Genomic DNA, 26,210 nt, shown 5'->3' on the forward strand with positions numbered 1-26,210 from the left:
ATGCCAGGCACTGCTCTAAGTACATTACTTATACTAACTCATTTAATGCTCTTAACAACCCTATGAGAGGGGTACTATTATGCCCATTTTACAGATAAGGAAACTGAGTCGGAGAGATGAAGTAGTTAGCAAATGGTGCAGCCTGGAAGCAGACTGAGATGATTAGGCTCCAGAACATGTGCTCTTCAACACTGTGCTATCCTGCTTCTCGTATGTCATGGCATAATTATGTGCATCTGATTTAATTCAGACATGAAAATAGTTTGCTTTTTCATAATGCTTTAGTTGTTTAAAATTTATGAATTCCAAACTGTTCAAAATAATTGATCACAGATCTCTGCATTTTCTAAAGTCAATTATTCTGGTTACTTGAGTTAGATAATTTATAAGATGAAATTTGACCTCATCTGATCAGTTAAATATAACATCTTACCTTTTAAAGAAAATATTACTTTTAAAAAGTAAGGAGAATGATAGTATATATATTCTTTAGCTTGTTATAGTGACTTTCACACCAGGGAAGAGTCTCACATGCATTTACACCCAGGGCCATTCACCACATTTTCTCTTTATTCATTAAACAGTTAACTTAAACATAAATTAGCAAAACTCCACAAACTATCAAAATCTGGTATTTACAAAAAACATAGAGCATTGTTTTATAGATAAACACAAATTTCTCAACATCATTTAAGTTCGTAAATCTGAATATTGAGGACATGTTTAATTTAAAAACTGAAGAGAGTATTGAAGAACAAATGAAATATTTTTTTAATGTTATAGGAACACATTCATGGTCAAATAATTCAATAAAACTTTCTGGTTTCTCCAGGCTACTCCAAATGTATCTGATTGAATAAGAAAGAAGGATGTTTAAATTTCAAACAATGTCTGACATCTTTGATCACCTGGAAATTAAAAGCAAGAAATCTGTTCTACTCTTTTATCTTTGTGTCTCCAAATTCCCAGCATTTAAGGCCTTAAATGGGTTCTGAATACATTCTTATACAGGAGGTTTCTTATGCATTCTAGGCACTTACTTTATTTACTAAAGGATCATCATTTGCATATTTTCAGTATTGTATTGGAATATATATATATATAAAATATAAATTATATTCCTAGTAATGAAACCAATGCACAATAAGAGCCTGAAATACTTTGCTATTAACAATTAGATTACATTCTCTTCCATTTTAATGTTAAGTGCATTAAATTTCATATGAAAATTTATATTTATATAAAAATATTAACTTTTTTTTGCTTTACCAATGTAACCAAAAACATTGCATTATTGAATCTTACTAGATGCCAGTTGAGTGTATTGTCTTCATGAACAATTAGTTGGGAACAAGTACTTGCTTCACTAAATGTACACACAGTCAAGGATATTGTCTACATAATGCCAAACCATCTATATTAATACCTTATGCCATGTACACTGTTGTACAAACTGAAATGTTGGTTGTAAATTTAAGTTGACTGGTAAAGAAAAAATTACTAGTAATTCTTAAGTACCTTCTATATAACTGTATATCACTGAATTGAGGTTTGGGGCTCTCTAATTCGTTAATAAAGAGATATATAGAAACAAGTGATTCTTTTTATCATACAGAATAGTAATAAGAGTAATAAGAATTAGTGGTAAATTGTTTTTAAGGAAACATATTGTTTAAAGATGATTCATTTCAAACCGCCAGCCAATTTAATGTAAGACACTTGTCAAGTGGAGCAGACGGACTCAGTTTTCTCATGTCAATCATAAAGTATTTTTTCTGAAATCCACTGTTATTTTAAAAACAGAGATTAGACTGAAAATAGGTGTATGATGACTTTGTTAGGTGTCCGCTATCCCCTAATTTTGGCAGCTGTGCATTTGTCATCCAACCATCGTCTGGGAACCAGTGCCAGACATATATAGATGGAGGGAGAGTCACATGTTCTCTGCAAAAACCTCAGATGAATTCCCAGTGTACTTTCAAATACTGTCTTCCCCTCTCAGAAATGCAGAACTAGGTGTGCAAAACTGGACTCAAGATGTATATAGGGGCTAAATATCTTTAAAAGTATGAGTGTAGTGTATGTACTTAGTGTCCTACTATTTACTCAAAGTAGAGTTGTAGCAATGGGAACCAAAAAAGGCAGGGTCATGAAAGAGGGAAATGAAGCGTCCCTGCAGCTCTTGCCAAATATTACACTAGTTTTATCAACAAGGAACAGAGTGGATACCTTTGAATATTTCATCAATTTTACCATGACCAAATGTGAAAGTCTGTTATGTGCAAAGAATTCTGCTAAATATGTCAGGTGGGGTATAAAACATTAGATTGAAAATAAGTATGTGATGTTGTAGTAGGTGATGATGTTGTTACAAGTCCACTGTGACCTAAGTTTTACAGCTACACGTTTGTCACCAGCCAGTGCCAGAACTATTTGGCATATACAGCTAGAGGGAGCGTCTCACACTCTTGACAGAAAACCTCCTGTGAATTCCCAAAGCACATCAAAAGAATGTATTTATTGAAATATATTAATCTTTGTGTTTTTCTTTTTGTCATCTGACCCCTTTCCTGGTCCGTTGGAAGCAGCCATGTTGCTCCCAGGAAAATTAGGATTGTTACAGCAGAAATGCTTCAAGAACGTCACCGTTCAGCTTCTGACATCCACAACTGGTCTTTGAGATCCAGAGCAACATATGGCTGAAGAATGGGGATTTCTTAAGAGAAAAAAGTGGTCTTCTAAATCTCAAAGTTATCCTTAAGAGGTCGACTCAAAAGGAGAGTTACTGGGAATAGGTGAAGAGAACAGTCTCAGACCCAAGGGAAGCCTCCGGCAGACAAGAAGAGGAAGTGAGAGGCTTCTGTGATTCAGGAGAAGGAAGAGGTAGGGTAAGGAAGTCAGAGGACTGTGTCCCAGGTTTGAAGGAGGTAGAGTGGGCAATAGAACATCCAGACAGGTAATGGGAAGTCCAAGAAAATCGTGGCTTTTGTGCATGGCTGTAAAATCTACAAGCATGTCAGAGAAGCCTGGATTCATCGTGGTGCCATCTGGGTGGGTGCTTAGCACGTAGTGGTGCGCCATGACTCTCCTCAAGGGGAAAGGTATCTCCACCTGGAAGCCAGATGGAGAAAGCAGCTGAGCCTAAGAAGGATGTGCTGAGCCGGCAGGGAATAGAAGGGATCAAGTTAGACAAGTTACAGCAGTACTAAACTCTACTGAAGGAACAAGAACAGATGAGTCTATGAGCCATAGACTTGACCATGAGGTTGTAACAGTGGGTTCTGTGAGCAGGCATGACAAGGGACTGGCAAGGCCAGTGAAGACCAGGAAACAGAAGCAGCCCCCTTCTCACCGCCACTGCCTGCATGTGATAACCTTCTTTCTCTTCCTAGCTGCCATTGGTTAATGGAAGTAAAAAAGAAGAACAGCCCTTGATGGAACTTGAATGAGGTAATACATCGAAAATAAGGCTCTTTGAAATTAAAAGAGATGAATATATTCTTAATTGCCAAATTTGTTCCCCATTCGGTCACTCACCAGCCTGCCCACTCTTTGAAGAATTCATGAAACCAAGACCCTTCGCAGAAAATTAAGCAGTTTGTGTATGTGTGTGTGTGTGTTGTGTTGTGTGTGTGTGTGTGTGTGTGTGTGTGTGTGTGTGTGTGTGTGAGTATACCATTTTGTAATTATACTGGATAAGGGCATCTGCAGAAGGAATCTATACAAAGAATGTGTTTATTTTTTATTAGTTTAACACAGCTCAGTTTCCCTTTCTTTCCCGTTTGGTGAATCTTGTGCTGCTTTAGTCTATCCTTTGAGCACAGATCAGGATAATCAGGTTGAATAGACAGGCAACGGTGGTAACATTGGGGAGACAGAGAGCTTGTTTGGGTAGACAGGATTCTCAAACTTGGTCAACTAAATTTCTTAGTTTTTATTGTCTTTCTTGATAAAAAATAAATCTGAAATTTCAACACAGCCACAGAATAGATATCTGACCTTGTGTTTGACAATTTATATGGCATATTTCACCTGCATTCATACATTCATGAATTTTGTTACATACCAATCTGAATTACACTGCTCTCCTGCTTACAACAGAATTAAGACTACACAGCTTAACCCAATGTACAAGACCACTGATATCTGGACCTTGTTTTCTTCTTCAGCTTCATCATCAGCCCCACCCCACACTCGGCGTCACCACCAAGTCTGTGCATACACTGGCAACTCTGCTTGGAATACTCTTCTTGTCCTTCGTTTGGTATCTTCTGACTGCATGCTCAGCTAATTCCTGAACCACTTTTAGATCACAGAGTAGACCTTTTTCCACGATGCCTTTGCACACTCTTAAATTCAAGCCAGGTGCCCCTCTTAGGTGCTCCAATAGCTCCTAATATTTTCTCCATCAGAGTACTCACCAAACAATACTGTAACTATCTATTTACCTGTCTCTAGTCCTCATCCAACTGTAAACTCAGAGAAGGTAGTAACTGATTCCCCAGTTATCTCTACCACCTGGCAGAATGACTGGCACACACACAGTAAATGCTTCAGAACTACCTGCTGAAGAATAAAACAATACCTAAATTAAGACTTTTCAACTTTGCAAAAAAACCCACATTTTCTTTCTCTTGTTGTTCTTGTGTTTCAGGGACTATTTTTCTTATATGAATATAGGTGAGTGAGAATCGGCTACTTTGTGCTGGCTACTTTCTACATATTAACAGAGATTTGTGGTTTCAGAGTTGAAAAGGAAAATTTGGTCTTAGCCTGCCTTCTTTCTCTTCCTCCCTCCCTTCCTTTCTTCTCTTTCTTTATCCCTTCCTCCCTCCTTCTCTCTCTTTCTTCATTTTTTTCTCTCTTATTTCTATTTCTTTCTCCTTTTTTAAGTGTTAAGATTCCCAATTAATTGGCAACTAAGGAAACTTAGACAATCAGTGATTTTCCCCCCTAAACTATGTAGCCTTAAATTAGAAAACAAAGAACTTTCTTAAGAAGCAAAGAGTAAGGCTCTAAGCACATTTACATATTATATGTGTGGATAGTGAGTGATAATTTTTAACATTTAGTATTGTTATTACTGTAGATAATCACCCATGCTTTGTATCATATGCATGATTGCTGAGTAATTAAGGCTAAAAAACTTAAGATACTCTTTAGGGGAGCTCTCCATTTCATTTTTGTAAGTCTTATTTGCTCCTAAAATACAAAAATCTTTTATATTTTTCTTCTGTTTTATTCCAAATTTCATTGAAAACCGTTTTTTAAAAAAGCTTTGCTCTGATTTTTCTTGTGAATAGGTACATATCAGAAAAGTTAAAACGCTTGGGTCGTAAGGAGATACTTCATTGGTTACAGTGATGAATTCTAAAGACAGCCAAGTGAAAATCTCATTCTACTCCTAGTTATCTCAAAGATAGGGGTTACCATTTTAAGTAAATTTTTACCCTATGGAGAAAAAGCAAAGCTGCATATCTGTTTTCACAAGAATAGTGTATGCTTGTATTAACTCTCCATGAATGTTTTTGGTCTTTCTCATGAGTTTTAAAGCCCTTAGAAGAATAAGACTTGCTTCTATATAATGTATTAGGACCTCTGATCGCTGGCTTTTAACCTAGTTTAGGAAAGCTATGATAGATATCCATTATTTATTTTGCTATTTTATCCACCCCCAATTTTGTATCTACTAAGTGAAAGCTGCATAAAAATATGAAATTTGTGTGGACATAGTTGTTAGGTTGCTTAGCAGCTCAAATTGATGTCTTTGAATAATAAAACATAAAGAAAACAAAACAATTATTTCTTAATAGGAATACAGTTTGGTGAGGAGATACTTTAAAATATAAATTTTGGGGGGGAGGTGGGTAGTAAACTATCTTTAGTGGCAAAAAGTTTAAAACCATTGCTTTCTGTAAACAACTCATAGCAATAAAAACTCACAGGCAAGTAAACATCATAGAAAAAGAGATGTTAGGCTTTATATGTAATCAACTAGAGGAAAACATATTTAAGTGGGTTTCATTTAGAATAATTTATTGGCTAAATTGGATACATCAGGATTTGATGTATTAAGAGCACTTTCAAATGATTATAAAAATAAGCTACAGTGCATGTCTTGACAACTCTTTACAATACCATTTAAATATTTTGTTCATATGTATCTAAATATTGACCTTGATGCTGATGTCACACTGCAGAGTTAATAATACCATACATTTTCTTTAAAACAATGGACAGGGTATGCTTTCTTAGCTGTTTAATTCACATTTTGCTGAAAGTGCTTTGTCACTTAAAGCTTTCAACTGGCTTAAGGAATGCTTTCCCCATTTCTCCATGAGTGGAAGGAAAGCAAACAAACTTGTTTCAACAGTGAAGGTCAGCATGACATAAAGCAACCAGAGTCATTAAATTGAAAATGAGGTTGACATTCTGGGACTAATCCAGAAGTGCTGCAGCAGTCTTCCAAACTCCACAGCTGCATAAGGCTGTGGACAAGCCTCAGCGCAGCCTGCAGGCTTGTGCCCCGAGCTCTGTCTTGGAATGTGGTCAACTCAGAGGAGAGGAACAGATCCTTCATGTTTTGCTTTGCTTTGACTATAGGATATTCAGATAATGTATGTATTAAACCACTGCTACTAGGAACTGCTGCTATTTAACTTATTAGCAACACTTCTAAAATTCTTAGATCTTCTCCAATGACAGGGAGAGCAAATTATTAAATGAAACTACTCTTGGCTTATTTTCAATTTTTCTTTCTTTTTTTTTTTTTTATGGCCACATTGTTTCAGGCGTTAACTCTGAAGATGTAAATTCTATTAGCTCTAGGTAAATTATTTTCTGTAGGGCTTTATTCCTGAGTTTAAATAGGGATGTGATCCAACCTGAATGCAATTATCTAATTTCAGTTCAGCCTGGATTCATATTATGGATTTAGTCCATCCAGGTTGGATCAGATTCCATAATATTGGGAGAGCAGTCATTTATTTTACTGCTTTTTGATCAGTTTTTGGATTTGATAAGGACCAGGGAGTGCGGAATAATGAAAAATTAAATAGATGACAGATGCTAGGTATAGATAACAACTATCCATATCAACAAAACTTGAGTAAAGAAAATACAGTGAAACCACAGACCTGAAGCGATAGTTTCATTAAAATCGTCGCATGACTTAGTCTAGTGATGATAAGCAATTTAGGACTTGGCAAACTTTTGCTAGATTTTCTGGCTATGTATTTCCCATAAAATTTAAGAAATGTGGAAATTCCCCTATCCAATTGCTGTTTAAAAGGCATACATTGGGGGAAAGTAAGTATGTAATTCCTTGGGTTATCTACTTGTCCATATCATTTTCTCAGTGGAGACATGGTTGTTGAGTTCTTGAATACAAAAATGAGACCACTTTAAATTTGAAAAATGTTTTTGAGTTTTGAGTTCTTGTTTTACACAATGCTCTGGAAATTGTAAAGATATTTAGAAGAATTCACAATCTATCCTGAAATGTGGTGTGTAAAGAGTAAGTGTGGATGAGAGCAATTGCTTAGGTATTCACAACGAAAACTCCAGAAATTTAATAGCCATCTTGCCAAAGGAATGCAAGATATCAGATCAAGGCAGACATGAAGATCTCTTGTGGACATTTTGCATCATACCCTTCTTAACTCTTTCACTGCATTGATTTCAAGTTTTTTTTTCAAAATGTATCAGAAATCCACAAAAAACAAAATGTTGATATTTTGACTATTTGACTATTTGACTATTTTGACTATGCACTTAATAACAATTTGAGCTGCTTTGTATATAAATGACATTTTTATGTATAAAAATTTTGGATATATTCATTCAGATAGGTCTGACTATCGCGGCCAAAGGGTTAAGGATAGGAAAGCGATTTTGGGTGTTGGTGATGTCATCATGATTTCTAGACCTATTGTTCCCTTTTGTGGAATTATTACCATAGTAAAAGCAATCTGAGCATGTAGTATATAGCAGAGAATTTTGGAGGGGATGTGCTCTAGTCAAGCTCTCTGTATTTTAAAGAGATACTTAAAAATGTCAAAATCACTATCATTGTTCTTAATATATTTATAATGAAAAGGCCATAGGCTCTTAAGATTTCTGATAAAATAGGCCCCAAACTCAAAAAACTATACATTTACAGGGGAAGAAATTAATTGAATACTTCTAGCTCTAATTTCAAATCAAATCCATCAAATATATGTACATAGAGAGAGCAAAAAGCAACTTCATTTTCTGGATTCCTTGGTTTCAGTATAAAATGAATATACCAGATTAATTTGATAAAATAATAGCTAGAACTATGGATTAATGAAAACATAATAATAGCAGTTATTTTTGAACACTTGTATACTATTTTTTCTATTGATCACAAAACAAATGGGTAAAGGCAGATTTCATTAGAGACCTGCTCAAGCTCATCCAGCTAGTAAGTGGCAGAGAAGTGGGGCACAAGCCTGGTCAACTCTTTCCACAGTAGCCATCACCAAATATATCCCTGCAGCTCTGGATAATTTACAAGTTACAGGATGACATACCATGACTATTTGGAAAACATTGTTTTGGCAGAAAACATAGCCTATCATATTTCTATATTATCTCTGTAGCCATAAATTATTTTAATGTTAAATACATATGAAAAATAATAACATTGGTGAATTAAAAAGTGTCATGTTTTTAAACGAAAACACAAAAAATTTGTTATATAACAACTGATGTTGGAGATATAATTGCTTTGAACTCAAATGGCTTCTCAGACCTTTTTAAGGGAAATACTTTCATTAACTCAAAAATCTGCCTCAGTAGCTTTCACGTATTTTCTGATATATAGCCTGACTTATGATTTATTTTCACTTCAGCACTATCAGAAAGAATATGACCTATAAAATAAAAAGTTATGATTACTACATAGAAACGGAGACATTAAGAGGCAGGAATTTGCAAAAAAAAATAGAGACAGGAATTTGTAGAGGAAAAGTATTAAAGACCAGATATCTTCTGTTTGGTGACGTCGTGTTCTTTTTCAAAAGCTTTTTTTTTTTTCCCCTTTTTTTAAAGTGTGGCCTGAAATACTAAATCCATGTATTTAGACATTTACCTTGTGAATCAAGAGCAACGTCAAGAATGTCAAACATTCTCCTGAAGTTGTAAAACAATAACCCAAACAACAAAACTCAACTATTCTGTTCCTCATAGGTGAGTGAAATCAAGAAATTTTAAAATTACATAAAAAACTTTTTTTTATTATGTTGGAATTTAAGTCTGTGCTGATAGAAAAGGATTTGTGCCATCAAAATATTGTTTTAATTCAAAGTAATAAGAATCAGATAACAAAATGATCACACCATTAACTGTTCTCTTGGGTCCATTACCTGTGAAAGGCTAATGACATTGTTTTTATTTTTTTGGATACACCTACATTCATTTACTTATGTCACATGATGCACGGTGAGAGGTACTGCTTCCATAGTGGTAGATCTCCTTTATTGTAGATGGGAGAAATTAAAAATGCATTTATTGGGATGAAATTTGTGGGGAAAAAGATATTGAAAGCTCTTTCAACAAAAATACACACAGAGTTAATGCAAAGAATTACTGATATGACTAAACTAAGGAGTTATTTGACATTTGTTTTAAAGCTAGTATCTTTGTGCAGCATTTGTTTTAGTAAAGTAATACATAAACAATGCTTTAACCTATCAAATCCAAAGTGTACTCTCAACAAATATTTGAGTGCCTGCTGTTTACCAGGCACTGTGACTTATACCTACTGCAAGCCTAACTTTCTTGAGTTATAGTCTTTCAGCTCTAAATTATCATAATGCTTATTAGCACATTTTCTTGTGATAATAGCAGTACTCAATAAATATTTGTTGAATGAAATCAGAAACAAGTAAAATTTGTGTATTGAGCTTTATAGTACAACATAATTTAGGGCTACTTAAATAGAAGAAACAATTTTACTTGTGGAATTTTTCTTAGGAGGGAAATAATATTCCATTTGTTTAGTTTTAAAATTTTGAAGAGGGAGCATAAAGTGTTGTTCTTAATAAATATAAAATGTACTTATATTATCCTATGTTATAATCAGTACAAGGAGAGATCTCACAAAGTAAGAAAAGGTGGAAAATTAAAAACAGATGAATAGAAAGGAAAAGATGAAGATAGGAACCAGGAAGAGAAAGTGATAAAATCCTATGCAGACACATACAGTGATGTAACAAAAGAATGATCTCCATGGTGATACCAAAAAGAGAGAACGTGTCATCGAAATCTCAGTCAAGGAATGCTATTGCTCCTCAAAGTGGCTCCCAGACTTGTAAGAAAGTCAGAATTGTAGAACAACGCACTATCGTTATTCAGATGTGCCCAAAACACCTAGTGAACCTTAGGAGGAAGCAAATCACTGGAAGATGCAGGAAGACATTACAGAAATGTTTGGCTTAGTCTTGAAGGTTGAAATATGAATGGGATCAAAGAGAGAAAATTCAGGTAGGAAATTAAGGGTAAAATGAGTTATATGACTGACAAGTCAGTAAATGTTTTAAATGAGAAACTGGCATAATTAGATCCTTTTTAGGAAGATAACTTTGGTCTGGAGAGTGGAGAGACAATGAGTTGTGCATGTATAAAGACTTTGAAGAACTGAATACCAGTCAAGTCTATTGTAATACATATGTATTCACAGACAACACCTGCAGATAGACATATTAAGGAAGAGACCCTTTCTATACTAATGTTGAGACTGTCTGGAATACTTTGGTTAATCTTACTGTAGGTTAGAACCTAGAGTTGTAAAATTTGCATATTATTTATTAAATTTGCCACATAGATCTAATGAGCTCAAGCCAAGGGCCCTGGTTGGAATTTTTGTTTTCATACCTACCTCAGCTGCTTTATGAGAATTCACTATTTATATACACTCATAGCTAATTCTTTTTTGTAAATTGACGTTATTGGTAAGAAACAGTTATGGTAACTTTACTATGTAATTTTTTGATCAGATTAAACCACTTTATCTTGTTCTGGGGGTCACACTAGTATTCATTAAAATTATTCTGTTATTGTCCCTCGGTAAACTGTAAATATTTATCAGTTGAAGGGAATGAGTCATTAAAAATGCATTAAGGAATCAGATTTTAGTAAATGTTTTCTATTTTGTTAATTTGCATAAGCTGCTATATTGTAGTTGTAAGATAATGTCCAATTTTAATGAAATTTAGAAAAAGAATTGCGTCTACGAGTTAAAAATTATATATGTCATATGTATGATCGATGTAAAAGGCACATATATATGCCTAAAATTGGTATAAATTACTTTACCTAGAAAAGGATGATCAGTTTCACTTAAATTTCACTACTGCTATGAACGGTTTAAAAAAATAGATCTCCAGTGACTCCTCTCAGGAAAGAACAGTTGTCTGTCTTCTAAAAGAATATTTTCAGTTCATACAACAATGTATATTGTTTTCTAGTTATTATAATTGGTTTTATTATTTGAAGCCAGTATCTAGTATTCCCTGAAGTATCTCTCTGAGAAGTGGATCAAAGGCACTCAAAAAGTTACAACCTGTGATTAGTCTATTATGCTTCACTGAGTATATAAAAAATACCTCTTTTTTTTCCCCTCTCCCTCCTTCCCTCCCTCTCTTTTTTTTTTCTTCTTTGAGAAGAGGTTTATAAGACGCTCTGACCAAAAGGAATATTTTGCAGAAAAGATATCACACTAGTGTTAAAGGTGAGGAAATTGAGAATCAATAAGGTTAAGTGACTTTCCACATGCCCCGAAATAAGTAGTGGAGTTAAGCCACAGACTCTTCTAACTTCCTATTTCGATTCAAAATACCTTATTATAGGACAACTCCCCAAAAAGGTTAGTAAAAAACTACAAAACCCACAATACTCTTGTCATAATGATATGGCTCTGCTTAATATCTTCTTTAGAGACTTAACGTTTCCATTCTGAGAAACAGTCTTAATATATGAGCTATTTTTCCTAGTTTGAGGAATATCAATCTATTTCAGAGATTTTAAACTCTTTTCTCTATTTTTTGCATTTAAAAACTTTTGAAAATCTGATAAAGATTATAAATTTCCTTCTCACAAAAAATGTATATACACTCATGTAGACAAAATTTTGCATACCATTTTTAAAGGTTCATTTTTGTAAAAGTAATACAGGAGACAAAGGGAGCTACCTAGAAGATACACATATATTAATAGCCTTTTAGTATTACGTGTAAGATCTTTTTCCTCTAAAGCAGATTTGTTAGATGCATAAAGTTAAAATCTTCACCTAAATGCTATGAAATAATATGAATAAGACTAAGTTTACTTTAACCATAAATTTTAGTACTTTTTCAATCTTGTAAATTCTTAAAGAAACTATGGGCACACAAAAAAACTTAAAAATTCTACTTATACTGTACAAAGGAAAACAATTAAAACCTCACAATTTTCTCTAGAATTTAGACAGCATGATATGTTATGAATGTAAGGCTTTGAGAACATTGTAAAAACTTGAGACCTCATAATCCTGACCCAAACAAAAACAGACATACCACAAAATTTAATTTTTTGAAGGTAAAAATGTCATTCACTTTTTATGAAAGAGAAGATGTTTCACCATCCCTGCCAAGATTTTGGGTAATTGTGCAGCAATAACTTCAGACATCATTTCTGGAAATTCAACACTCAGTGCCCGGGACTGGATAAATGTATTCAAGCAGTACAGATGAAGTTGTTTGACGAGCTGTTGGTTTAACAAATGGATAAGAAGCATGTAAGAAAAGTAATAAATTCATATACTATTCATTCAAACATGGCAACTTATTTTTCGAACAATGTAAATACTTGTCAAGGTATTTTCTTCTTACCAAAATGAAAATAACTCCCTTCACTGTCTAGAATAATATATAAAATATTACATACTTATGATGAAATGTTCTGATAGTACAAAAAGATTTTTAAAAAATGAAAGTAATCATAATCCAATAACCAATAACCAGTGTGAACATTTTGGTGTATTTCTTTTGATAATTTTTTTCTTTTTATACATGTATACAGACATACCCAGGTATATACTATATATATATATATGTATGTCTATATATATATATAGTATGCACACATTCATATATATTTTCAAAAATGCAATTACTTTATAGTCTCTTAATCTAGCTTTTTCACATCACATTGACTCTTCCTGTGTCAATAAAAAGTCAACATAATTCATTTTTATCTAATTTTTATTTTTGTCAAAGTAATTCATGTATATAATTTTAAAAGTCATAGTACTGCAAGACCTATAACAACAAAAACAACAGCAACACAACTACATGCCAACAAACTAGACAATCCAGAAAAAATGGAAAAAATCCTTAGAAACTTACAACCTACCAAGACTGAATCAGAAGGAAACAGAAAATCTGAATAGATCAATTACTAGTAAGGAAATTGAATCAGTAATCAAAAATCTCCTGATGAAGAAAACCCAGGGCCAGATGGCTTCACTGTTGAATTTTACCAAACATTTAAAGAATTAACAGCAATACTTCTTAAACATTTCCAAAAAATCGAAAAGAAGGGAATGACAAAAAGACCCCAAATAACCAAAGAAATCCTGAGAAAGAAGAACAAAGCAGGAGACATTACACTTCCTGATTTCAAACTATACAATAAAGCTATAGTAATTAAAACAGTGTGGCCCTGATATAAAAACAAACAAATGGACCACTGGGACAAAAATCAAGAGCCCAGAAATAACCCAAGTATATGTAGTCAACTAATATTTGACCGGGGGAACCAAGAATACTCAATGGAGAAAAGACAGTCTCTTCAATAAATGGTACTGGGAAAACTGGATATTCACATGTGAAAGAATGAAATCTATCTTACACTACATACAAAAATTAACTTGAAATGCATTAAAGACTTATATGTGAGACATGAAACCATGAACCTTCTAGAAGAAAACCTAGGAAAAATGCTCCTTGACATGGGTCTTCGTAATGATTCTTTGGAAATCACACCTAAAGCACAAGCAACAAAATAAACAATAAACAAGGGGACTACATGAAACTAAAAAGCTTATGTTCAGCAAAAGAAAGCATCAGCAAAGTGAAAACATAACCTAAGGAATGGGAAAAAAATATTTGCAAACTATATATCAGATAAGGGGTTATTATCCAAGATAATATAGCCAAGATATATTATCCATGTAACTCAATAGCAAAACACAAATTGCCCACTTAAAAAATAGACAAAAGACTTAGACATTTTTACAAAAAAGATATCTATGAGTGGCCAACAAGAACATGAAAAGATGTCATTAGGGAAATGCAAATATAAACCACAATGAGATTTTACCTCGTGCCTGTGAGAATGGCCATGATTAAAAAGACAAGAGCTCCATGGATGTGGAGAAAAGGGAACCCTTGTGTGCTGTTGGTGGGATTGGAAATTTGTACAGCCACTATGGAAAACAGTATGGAGGATCCTCAAAAAAATAAAAGTAAAACATGATCCAGTGATTCCACTTCTGGGAATATATCCAAATGAAACAAAAACACAAACTCAAAAAGATGTCTGCACCCCCATTATCATAACAGCATTGTTTACAATGGCTAAGACATGGAAGCAACCTAAGTGTCTATCAATGGATGGATGGATAAAGAAATGTGTGTGTGTGTGTACAATAGAATGTTATTCAACCATAAAAAATGAGGATATCCTACAATTTGCAGCAACATGGATGGAAATTAAAGGCATTATGTTAAGTGAAATAAGTCAGACAAAAACTGTATGATCTCACTTACATGTGGAATCTAATGAAAGAAAAAATACTTCACCAAACTCATAGAAAACAAGATCAGATTTCCAGTTACCAGAGTGAATGGATAGTGGGGACAATTGGAAGAAGGTGGGAAAAAGGTACAAACTTCCAGTTATAGGATAAATACTAGGGATGTTATATGCAACATAATGACTATAGTTAACAGTGCTGTTTGATATATAGGAAAGTTAAGATACTAGATCCTAAGAGTTCTCATCACAAGGAGAAATGTCTTTTTTCCTGTTTATTGCATGTATATAAGATAATAGATGTTAATTAAGCCTATTGTGGTAATCATTTCACAAGATTTGTAAATCAAACCATCATGCTGCATACCTTAAACTTACATAGTGATGTATGGCAATGATTACTTAATAAGACTGGAAAAAACAGAACAAACAACAACAGAACCCAGTAGCAACAAAACCCAGCAGTTTCCTGATGTACTTCTTCCCATCCTTATTCCAGCTCCCTGCATGCAAACACTCTCAACGTTTTTAGCCTATGCCTTTAAATTTATCTCTGTATTAGTAAATTTTGTTTTCCAAATTTGACATTATTGCGTTTCTATTATTAAAAATAAGGACTTCGTTCTCTTAAACAACACCCCCTGCCCTCAACTACACACACTCACTTTATTTCCCATTCTCTTTATACCTATATCTCAATTTTAGGCTAAATCAATACCCAGCATTTATATTACAAAGATTTTTATTGTTTCTGGCTGTATTACATTTGCTTTCTTATATGGCTTATTTTTATTTTGCTACAGCTAATCACCTGTGCTTCTCTTTGCTTTGTTTACTCTATCACAAAGCCATAGTCAGATTCTCTGACAGAATTGTAAAACTTACCTCAGTATATTCATACATACTGGTAATCTCTCAATTCCATCTTTTCCTAGGTACTAGTTCCTGAAACCCTCTGCATTACTTCTCCAGTCTAGAATAATGATTGCTTAGCACAGTTAATGTGCTGGGACAGCCCTTCACATCTCTCCTGGACTGGATCTTCTACTTCTTTGTCTTAGGCCTAGTTGTTTAAGATACCCTCTACACGTCCTTGAGAAAGACTGTATTTGAAGTAAACTCTGAGACCTTGAATGTCTGAAAATACTTTAATGATGCCATCGTACTTGTCTGATGCTTTGGCTAGGTATAAAATTCTTTGAAGGTTTTCCTTTCCTTCAAAATTCTGAAGGCTTTGCTCCATTGCTTTCTGGTTTCCAGTATTGCTGCTGAGAGGTCCAACATCATTCCAAATCCTGAAAATTTGTATGTGACTTGTTTCTTTTCTCAGTGGTATATTTTAGGATATTCTCTTTATAACTACTATGTTGAAATTTTAAAATAATGAGTTTTGGTTCAATTGTGCAGTGCCTATACACTAGGCCCTTACACTCAGATAAATCATATCCTTCAGATTCAACAACTTTTCTTGTATGTTTTCTTATTTAATTTCCTCTCTATTATTTTTTCTATTCTTTCCTCTGGAAATCCCTGTTAACTGGAGAATGGAATACCCTGGATTCATCTCCTAAATTTGCTATCTCATCTTTCTAATTTTTCATATCAGTATCTTTTGTTATTATTTTCTGGGAGTTTCCTGTAATTTATATTTCAGCTAGTTTTATTGAATTTTCAATTTCTGGTCTTCTATATTTAATTATCCAAAAGTATTTTCTTGCTAAATGGTCCCTTTTAAGTGTTTTCTATTCTTGTTTCCTGGATACAATATCATTCTTATTTCTCTGAGTATCTATTTTTTTTTTAAAGCTTTCTTTTGTTCTCCATACTGCTGCTTTTTCTTTTTTCAATTACTTTTTCAGTTACAGTTGACATTCAATATATTAGTTTCTGGTATGCAGTATAGTGGTTAGACATTTATATAATTTATGCAATGATCCCCCAATTAGTCTAATACCCACCTGGCATTATTCATAGTTGTTGCAACATTATTGACTACATTTTCCATATTGACTATTTTGTAACTACCAATTTGTATTTCTTAATCCTGTCACCGTTTTCACACAGCTCCCTACCCCCCACCTCTCTGGCAACCATCAGTTTGTTCTCTGTATCTATGAGTCTCTCTGAATCCTTTAAGTTACTTTTTTTGGTCTTTATTTTGTTTTTATGCCTTTCATTTTACAGGCTTTACCTAAATGGCTAATAATCCTTGGCTGTTTGTTTATATTCCAGAGTAAGATCTCAAATATGACCTGGTGAGTGAATAGCTTCTTTTATGCCTTGACTGTCATTCAGTCTGTTTTCTAAATATAGCAGCAATAAAAGCTTGCATTCAATATGTCTTGACTAAGTACATGTATGTTTTAGTAATCCAGTTCTAGTGTTGGGCATTTCTCTTGTGTATACAAGTTTTTTTTTCTCTTGTGTATACAATGCTACATGAATTTCCTTGCATATATATCTCAAATACTTGCTAATAATTTATTTAAGATAAATCCTAAAAAGTGGAAATTTGAGAAGCATACAAATTTTATCTTTTGCTATATACTGCCAGATTATTCATTAGCATTGTACAGGGGTTTAGAACGAGCCACCCCAAGATGTGCCTCTATAGTATGTGGATTATTTTTAACTAAAGCCAACCGAGACTCTCTAGAGAAACTTCTGCCTCCCCCCAACCTTGCCCTTTAACAACCTAGAAGAATTTATATTAGTGGCTTTGCCCATAATAAGAAATTATCGGAAGTAATCTTTTTGACCTATTTATGTGGCAGGGCAAACTACCAATTACTGAACATCTGCTCTTCTTATTGCAATAACTTTACTCTCCTCTGAAGTACCAAGGCTCCTTACCTCATCCTTAGCTCAGAAATGCCATATATATCTCATCTTAACTTTCTGTTCTTAAACCTCTCATGTATGTGGAGGTCTCTGACTCATGTATGTGAGGTTCCCATATGTATGTATTCAATTAAATTTGGTTATTTTCTCTTGTTAATCTGTTTCATGTATATTTAATTATTAGACCAGCTGAAAGAACCTTGAAGAATAAAGTTTCTAAATATTTTAGAACATATTCAGAAAAATGTATCACAATTCCTATCAACCATTAACCTCAAATTATACAAACAGTAGTAAAAGGATATTTCATCTACATTGAAAATGAAAAAAAAAACAACAAAATATAAATTCTGAGCAATGTGATGCAAATACTGTTTTAAAATATAAGTACAAATATGAATTTGAAGAAACATATGAAGCAAAATTTAGATTTAACATTTAAAAAGCAATAGAAATTCAGAAAATAATCATCGATATTCTAGAAAACAAAATACTTACATCGTGCAAGTTATCAAGAAACTTTGTAAGTTGGTAGAAACGCTGTGAACTAGAGACAACTCCTTTTTGCCTCAAACCAATTGCCTTGATGAGCTCTCTAATGTAGCTTGATCTCATTTCTTCAAACTGGTTTTGACTTCTTAGTCCTTCCAAAGGAACTGTAAAAAGACAATTACAAGTGTCAGTTATATCTAAAACAATGACACAAGCAGCTTATAACATAAATTTCTTTGCTGTATGATGATTTCTTTTCATAAGTAACTCTAGGTACAAACATCTTAAATAAGAAATAGTGATATTGATAGTTTTAGGACATGTCCATTTTCAGTTCTCTGGAAGAACATGATAAGAACAAGTAGGTCAATTGAAGAAGATAACAGCTTACCTATTTTAGAGCTGCATCAATGTAGTATGCATTTAACTTAGAATTTCCTCTAAAGAGAACCTGAGAGTATTCTACAATTTTGTCTCAAATACTTGCTTTGATTTAGTTCACAACTGCACATAGGTGAAAAATTACACAGCTGATTGCTAGTTATATTTGAATGAGTAGTGCTCATTGACTGTGTGAGCTTTAGTACAGGGCAATCTGGCTGAGCTATTTCAGAGAGAAACTCCTGCTCGTAGCACATTTAGTTCTTTTTTTTGTTTTTTTTTTCTGGCTAAACAGATTCTGCAGAGAGGAACCTTTCATTCTCATATCTCCTATCTGGAGGATATAAACTTGGATGACAAAGTTCTGGGAGAAGGGGGTGGGGAAGTATGGTGAAGGTCGCGGTCCCAATATTTTGAATATAATCTTAATCTGTTGTCACTATAGAAATCCTCACCCTCAACAGTACCTGCAGTGCCTCAGTACAGCTATCCTCTGTTATCTCCTCTTCAGGGAATAAATTTATATTCGCTGTCTGAATTGGAGAGAAATAATCACGTAGTTGGGTGATATTTGGAAACAGACTTTCAACATAACTTCCTGTTTTTAACTCTACCTTCAGTCTCCATTCAAAAAATCATTTATGTCACCAACTGCAGAACATGCCAGAGGTTCAGTGATGCAAATAAAAGTACTTCTTGGATTTTCTGATTTCTGGCTTAGAATTCAACCTCTTAGGTATGATAAATTGGTTCTGCCTGCTGGCTTATAGAATTTTATTGCTATTGATTCTTCTCTCATTCTCTTATTTCATTTTATTTCTTTAAAAATCCCATTACTAATATTTTAGTGTAGTTTTTAGAGGGATCAGTAATAAAAATGTTCAACCTGCCATATTTTTCTGGAGATCTGTATTTTAATTTTCAATGGCAAATGGGAGGTTTAAATTCTTATGTATCAAATCATTGAGCTCTTCCTTTTTAAACATTGTATTTTTGAAAAGATATTCCTTATTTGAGATTTCAAAATCATTTATATCACTTTAAGCTTATTTTTAATGATATAAGTGTTCACATTTAACTCAATTATATGGTATTTATTTTAGAATACAATTTGAGATAAATATCCAAACTGAATTTTTCCAAACCATAAAGCTGTTTTTTTCCCCAACAATACTTATTCCAGACTCATTGATTTGTGATGTTTCCATTACAGTATATGAAATTCTAATATATACTAATCAGACATGACAAACAATTCAGTGTATCTATTCTTCTCTCACACTGTATTAGTCATTGTAGCTTTCTAATTCCCTCCTCCCCACCCCCAATTTTTGTAATGCTTATCTATTTATTCCTTTCTTTTCACTGCTTTAGTGATTGTGACAAGCCTACATTTGCCTGGAAACCTGAGTGATAACAGTGAGCAGAGCTTTCCTGTTGATCTGTAATAGACATGTAGTGGGAAGAGTAAATACTTAAAAACTGAGGGTAAACGGGGTCAAATATATGGTGATGGAAGGAGAACTGAATCTGGGTGGTGAACACAAAATGTGATATATAGATGATGTATTACAGATTGTACACTTGAAACCTATGTAACGTTACTAACCATTGTCGCCCCAATAAACTTTAATTAAAAAAAAATAAAATACATTTTTTAAAAAGTTTTTTGTTAAGCTACTGAGATATTAAGATTGTTTGGTCCCAGCACAATGTGGTCTATCCATAAATATAGAATTATGTTAATGATAACTAATTTGGGAGATCTAGGACTATCTATGCGACAAAACTGCTATAGAATTCATTACTCTCAAGAAAGAAGGAGTTAACTGCTGTAATATTAAATTAATACCTTTTGATTCTCTTGGGCAGTCTCATATCAATATTTTTTGTCCACTTTATGCTGCTTCATCAAATTAGGCTTGAAGGTCTTTGCTCCAAATAGGGTTTTCAAGGGGGAAATTGAGCTATGGATCCTTAGATCCTGTATTGATCCCTGTCTTTGCATAGATTTCATGAGGAAAACTTCCTTTTTAAGGGTTTCACTTTGCTGCCTCTCCTCCTGATGTGTTACCCACCCCACCATCTAAGATTTGTGCCACTGGAAAGAAGTTCTTGCAAAGATACTGCTGAGAAAGACCCTTAGATCATCTTCTACCTAAGATCTTAGCTCCCTGTTGTTCTTTCAGATCACTATGAAGGAAGGAAGGATCAAGTCAGACATTTAAGGGCTGAGCTCACCTGTGCATGGAAAGGGCACTGAAAAGGGTAAAAGGTAAAAGCAATTTAAAAAATTTTCCCACCCAGATCCTTGAGGATCCACTGAGGCAGAGGTACATGTGCTCTTTTGTGTACAAGAAAAAAGAATGAATTATTCGTCTACCTCTGGTGACCAATGCTATGCTTCATAATATACCATTTCATTTTTCCTTCTGAGTATACAGCTAAGGTACATTTTCCAGCCTCTCTTGCAGTTTAGGTGGGCCATGGAATGTGGGTGGAATTGACATATGGCACGTCCAAGTTTCCCCTCCAAACCTTTCCTCACTTAGTGTTCATTTTCTACTCAGATCCAGTGAAAGACTCCAAGCTTCTGGGAAAAGTTGGAATCCCTGCATGAAAGGAGCCTGGCTTTTCTTGCTAACCCACCAGATGATAACTGTGAGCGATAAACCGCTGTTGTGCTGTTGATCTTTATAGTTATTTGTTGTAACAGTTAGCCTATTCTGACACAAAGAATTGTTCCAAACAAAATTGTGTAATTTACATAGTAAACCCTTCATAGGGTGCGGGTGGAAGGAAGCATAGTATACGTTTATGCAATATTAGTTTATAATAACCTAAATGTATGAACATGAAAAGTAACTTAATCATGTTTTACCTAAAAAAAAAAAAAAGAATTGGCTGAAATGATAGGTTATTTGAGTATTATGTGATAAGTAAAACCTGAGAAACATAATTTTATTAATGTCTGTCACAAAATACTGGTGTTTCTCCTTTGCAGATACCTCATGTATAATCATATAATCATATAGTTGTTTGAGATTTTCCTAATGATTCAAAAATTAAGAAAGTAAATACCATGTATTAAGTTACTTGTACTCACTTGTATTAAGAAGTAGCAATACTTTCATACAGAGAAACTCTTCTTGGCTGACTTGAAGCTTCACAAACTCCTGTGGGATCTGCCACATGGTAAGGCATAATGAATAGAATGATGATTCCTTCATCCTCTGTCTTGCACCACACAAAACATACACAAGAAAAGCAACAGGAAAAAAAAATAAAACAACACAGAGTACCTTAGCTAGTTTATGTAATTTATCAGAGAACATGAGAATTAGTAATTACATTACCTTATTACTGAAAAGGACGTTTTATAAAGAAACTCAGTATTTGGAATTTTAAACATCTAAATTTTTTCACAATACTGAATTTTTCAGGATAAGAAATTTTAAGTTAGAAAATCATATTAAATACACATTGACAAAGATTAATGTTTCTCACTTTTATGATCAGAGTTTAAAAACCTAAATGGAGAAAGGAGAACATAGCTGTAAGGGTTGAAAATATGGAGCTGAGGAACACTCAATAAATAATTTATTTACCGATGAATTTTTTTTCTGTGAAAAAAAAAATATAAAATTTTGTGTTCAGTCCTATAGGATAATAGATTTAGTTTACAGAAACCGGAGTATAGAATAGTTCAGTGTATTCAGTTCAGAGCATTCAATGAAAAATAGTTATACTGTAAACTATTCTAGGGGAAATGTATGGTGATACAGAAAAAAGAACATTAGGAAGCATCAAATAACTGACAAAGTCAAACACTGATTCTGAAGTTCGAGGAAATTTTTAAAAAGTATTTTCTCAACCATGTGTTATTTTGTAATATCCACATTAGTCAAATGAAGCTTACAGTAATAATGAAAACTAGATTTTGACTCAGAAGAGTCATGATTAATCCCAACTGTCAGTCAGATGCTTTGGCAGGTTATGCAATTCTTCTGAGCCTCAGTTTCCTGAGCTGTAAAAATGAAGGATGCTGATTACTTTACTTACCAATTTCAAGGGATTGTAAAATAAAATGGATTAAAATATATAAAAGTTATCTGTAAACTGTAAAGATTTATGTGTAAGTTAATGTTATATAATTCTGAGTCAGCATTCACTAATAGAGCAATATAAATATTTCCATGAAAAGATTTTTAAAGTTTTTTTTGTAAAAAATTAATTACAGTAATTTAAATATAGTTAAGAAAATTGAAATATTTATCTTTCAATTTTAAAAATTAATTCCCAGTATGGTTTTTCCTTTAAAGAGAGATAATGTCTTTACCTTTTGAAGGTATGAGTAAGTCAATACTTTCAAGCAAAATTATTCCTAATTTACTCCATTATCTTCACTAGTACCAAGGTATGACATTTTAATTTGGTAAACTAAACATTTAATTTTGTCTTTAAGTATATTTTTTGATATATTTTGAGTTTTAAAAAGTTGGATTTTAGACAACTATTATATATTGAAACAAAAGGAAAAATCTCAAAATATCAAATTACTGATAAAATGATATAATTTTATGAATATGGTCCTTTCAAGCTATATCCTGAGATAATTCTTAGGCACCTTTCAGAAAAATTATGTTATTTGAAATACTAAACGTATGATTATCTATTGAAATGTAATTTCCAAGATTATCCTACATATCCACTTACGATAATAAGAACAACAAAATTGAAGTTACTACTTACTCATTGAGTATTAGATCAGGTGCAAAATATAGCATCTGCCCACTGACATGTTTATAAGATCTCCATCCCAGTCCAAACACCATTAAGCTCATCCAAGAATACTGGATGAGAGTTATTTGGTCATCAATATGTAAGTTTCGAAAACCTACAATACAAATTAAAAAATAAAATTATCGCAAAAATCACTTGGGTCAAAAATGTTGAAAATACATAGAAATTTGAAAATATATGTAAGTACGGTAATAAAATATTTTCAACCTGAATACATTTACATTAAAAATTAGGAAATATTAATAAATAATAGATCCTGAGAAATTAAAAAGGAGCAGCAACTTTGAAAGTCATTAAAATTAGTCACTATGATTTAGCATTTCTGGGAATTCATAATTGAGTCAGTTGTCCATCACTCACTTATGCAACACTTATTGATTGAGAACCACCAATGTACTCGTCACTATGTTAAAATGCTGGGGTTACAAAGATAGAACACCTTTGCCCTCAAAAGAATCTCGCAAGGAAATAGGAGAAACAATAATGAGTGGATGACATCTTTTCTTATAGGTACAAAGAAAAACAAATGTTTTTAGAACATCAATCATTTTCCATAAAGCTATTTAATAATATCTGTTTCTACTAAGTATCCATTGAAGTCCACCTACAAGTGACCAATTTCAAAAGTAAAACCAAACAAACATAGTTTCTTAAAGGCAAAAGACATTTATTTCCTGATTCTGTTCGTCATCTCAAGGTAGGTAGGAGAAAAGGTTATCTTCTTTCCATACACTCCAGATAGTCCCATCTTCTGAGCAGTTTCTTAAAATTTGGCAAATTTATGTAATAGTTAATCCATTTGTTCTTTTTAAAAAAAGGTTTGGCTTATATTTACATATTTACATTTACTTTACCTCCTTTTGTTGGTTTATTTTGCATTCTGGGATTATTAAGGACTAGAAACAAAGAAACATTTTTATTATATTATGAAAGGCAAACCTTGCTGAAATAAAACATGAAATGAGCAATATGTATAGCAGAAAGTGTACTCTTTCCATTTAACAGAATGGAATACAACTCAGAAAACAGCTTTATTTACTCCACCTTTTAGAGAGCTTACCTGTGATAAATGTGCAATGTTAAATTGACTTGAACATACCTGGTCCAGAAGTGTAATTTTTTCCCTATTAACAGTAACATCACTCATTACTTTATACGGAAACAAAGACAGGAACACTAAGATCAAATTTCCATTGATGATAATGATCAGGTAAACTCAGTACATTTGAAATCATGACCAAAATGAAAACCTTCACATAGAGAAGTGATGGATGATCCCTAATTGTGTTTAACAAGTTGTAAAGAAAAACACCCTCTCCTTTTGTGTGACTTAACCTGTGACGAAAGCCCTGTTACAAGCTGTCTAATACTTAATGTTTAAAAAAAGAAAATTATAAGAATACAGTAAAGACGTGACGTATGTAACCTTATACATTCTCCTATCTTTCAGAGTTCTGATACAATATATAGATTTTGCTTTTGTAGAAACTATCATGTATCGAAACAGTAAATCTACAACAAAGGCAGAGTATTCAATACCTCAGCACCTTCTGATACAAAGCATGAACTTTGAGGAGCACAAATTAGCTTCTGCACAATAAGTATCATCACCAACATATATTTGATGACTTATTAAGCACAGGGATTGATTAATGGCTAAGGCAGCATAGTTCTTTTCATATCGAAGCCGTAATTTAAATTTCTATAAATAATCTTTAAGCACCTATTTTTGGATGAAGCATTATGTTTGAAACTAGGCAGAAAGATTGGAAAGTGGCCTTTTCTGTCTTGAGCACTTGTAGTCTGGTGAGGCAGACAGAAAAGTAGAACATAATTATAAGTCAGGGTAATAGTGGTGGCTGCAAAGGCAAGGATGATGTGGGAGAGTAAGCGGGCCTTTGACTCAGTGTGGGAAGGCTCAAGAAAATCTTCTTCGGGGAAGTAACAGATGATTAGAATACTGAAGGGAAGTTAGGGACCAGCCAGGGGAAGATCTGGGAAAAGAGAAGGGCCTCCAGGTAAGGAGAACAATATGGGAAAAAGAAAGCAGGATGTTGAGTAAACAGCTTTGTGGAAACTGAAGCTTAGAATTGTTTGAAGAGGAAGAGATCACATTGCAAATTCAGGAGCCAGATCACAGAAGGGCCTTGGATGTTAAAACTGAAAATTTTGAACTTTGTTGTGAAAAGGAAAGGGAATGACATAACTATAATTGTTTTAGAAAGGTGAATTTGGAGGCAGAATAATGGACTGTTTGGGGGTAGTGTGAAACTGTGGTAATAGGCTCAGTGGTGGGGGTGCTAAAGCAGAAATCTAGGAAAAAAATTATGAGGACCTAAACTAATCCAGGGCAGTAACAGTGAAACTAGCATGTATAATGAATCATATTTACTAAATAGAGATGACATAATTTGATAACTAATTGGGCAGGAGGGGAAGTAGAAAAGTGATCTAAGGATGATATCCAGGATTCTGCCTGAAGTGCCATTTCAAGATACAGAAAAGGGATTTAGGTTTATGGAACAGAAGGTCATGTTGACTGGGAAGTTCATCCAGGTGGAAATGTACAAAAAGCAGTTAAAATATATGGTCCAATAAGTTCAGTAGAGGGTGCGCGTTAATACTATGTATTTAGGAGTCATCAGAATACAGTGGTTGTTGAAGAGAAGGCTATGAATGGGTTCATCCAGACTGTAAAGGGGGAGAAACTGCTGGAGCACAAGGGGGAACCCAGGAAATGCCATATTTATGGGAGTGTAAGAACAAATCTATAAAGGAAACAGAAAATGCGTACATTGAGAGAAATGTTATCTCCCCAGAAGGGAAGTGATGAATGCCAAAGGAAGAGTTTCAGCAAGAAATGGTTACTTTGT

General features: G+C 33.5%; 1 protein-coding gene across 2 annotated transcripts in view; it reads right to left on the bottom strand.

Moving 5' to 3' along the window:
* Positions 1–12,165: 12,165 nt before the first annotated feature.
* Positions 12,166–26,210, bottom strand: part of PGR (progesterone receptor) — an 85,861-nt gene continuing 71,816 nt past the window's right edge. Inside the window, exons 5-8 of one of the 2 annotated variants that reach the window (XM_033120697.1) lie at positions 23,287–23,431; positions 21,641–21,771; positions 18,160–18,317; positions 12,166–12,769 (exon numbers count right to left, since the gene is read on the bottom strand). In XM_033120697.1, coding sequence (XP_032976588.1) covers positions 12,614–12,769; positions 18,160–18,317; positions 21,641–21,771; positions 23,287–23,431 — 590 coding nt within the window. In that variant the 3' untranslated portion in view covers positions 12,166–12,613. The remainder of the gene's footprint in view (positions 12,770–18,159; positions 18,318–21,640; positions 21,772–23,286; positions 23,432–26,210) is intronic. The other variant, XM_033120698.1, reaches the window with a different exon arrangement.

Source organism: Rhinolophus ferrumequinum, chromosome 11 (genome assembly GCF_004115265.2).
Source record: "Rhinolophus ferrumequinum isolate MPI-CBG mRhiFer1 chromosome 11, mRhiFer1_v1.p, whole genome shotgun sequence".
NCBI classification, from domain to species: Eukaryota; Metazoa; Chordata; class Mammalia; order Chiroptera; family Rhinolophidae; genus Rhinolophus; species Rhinolophus ferrumequinum.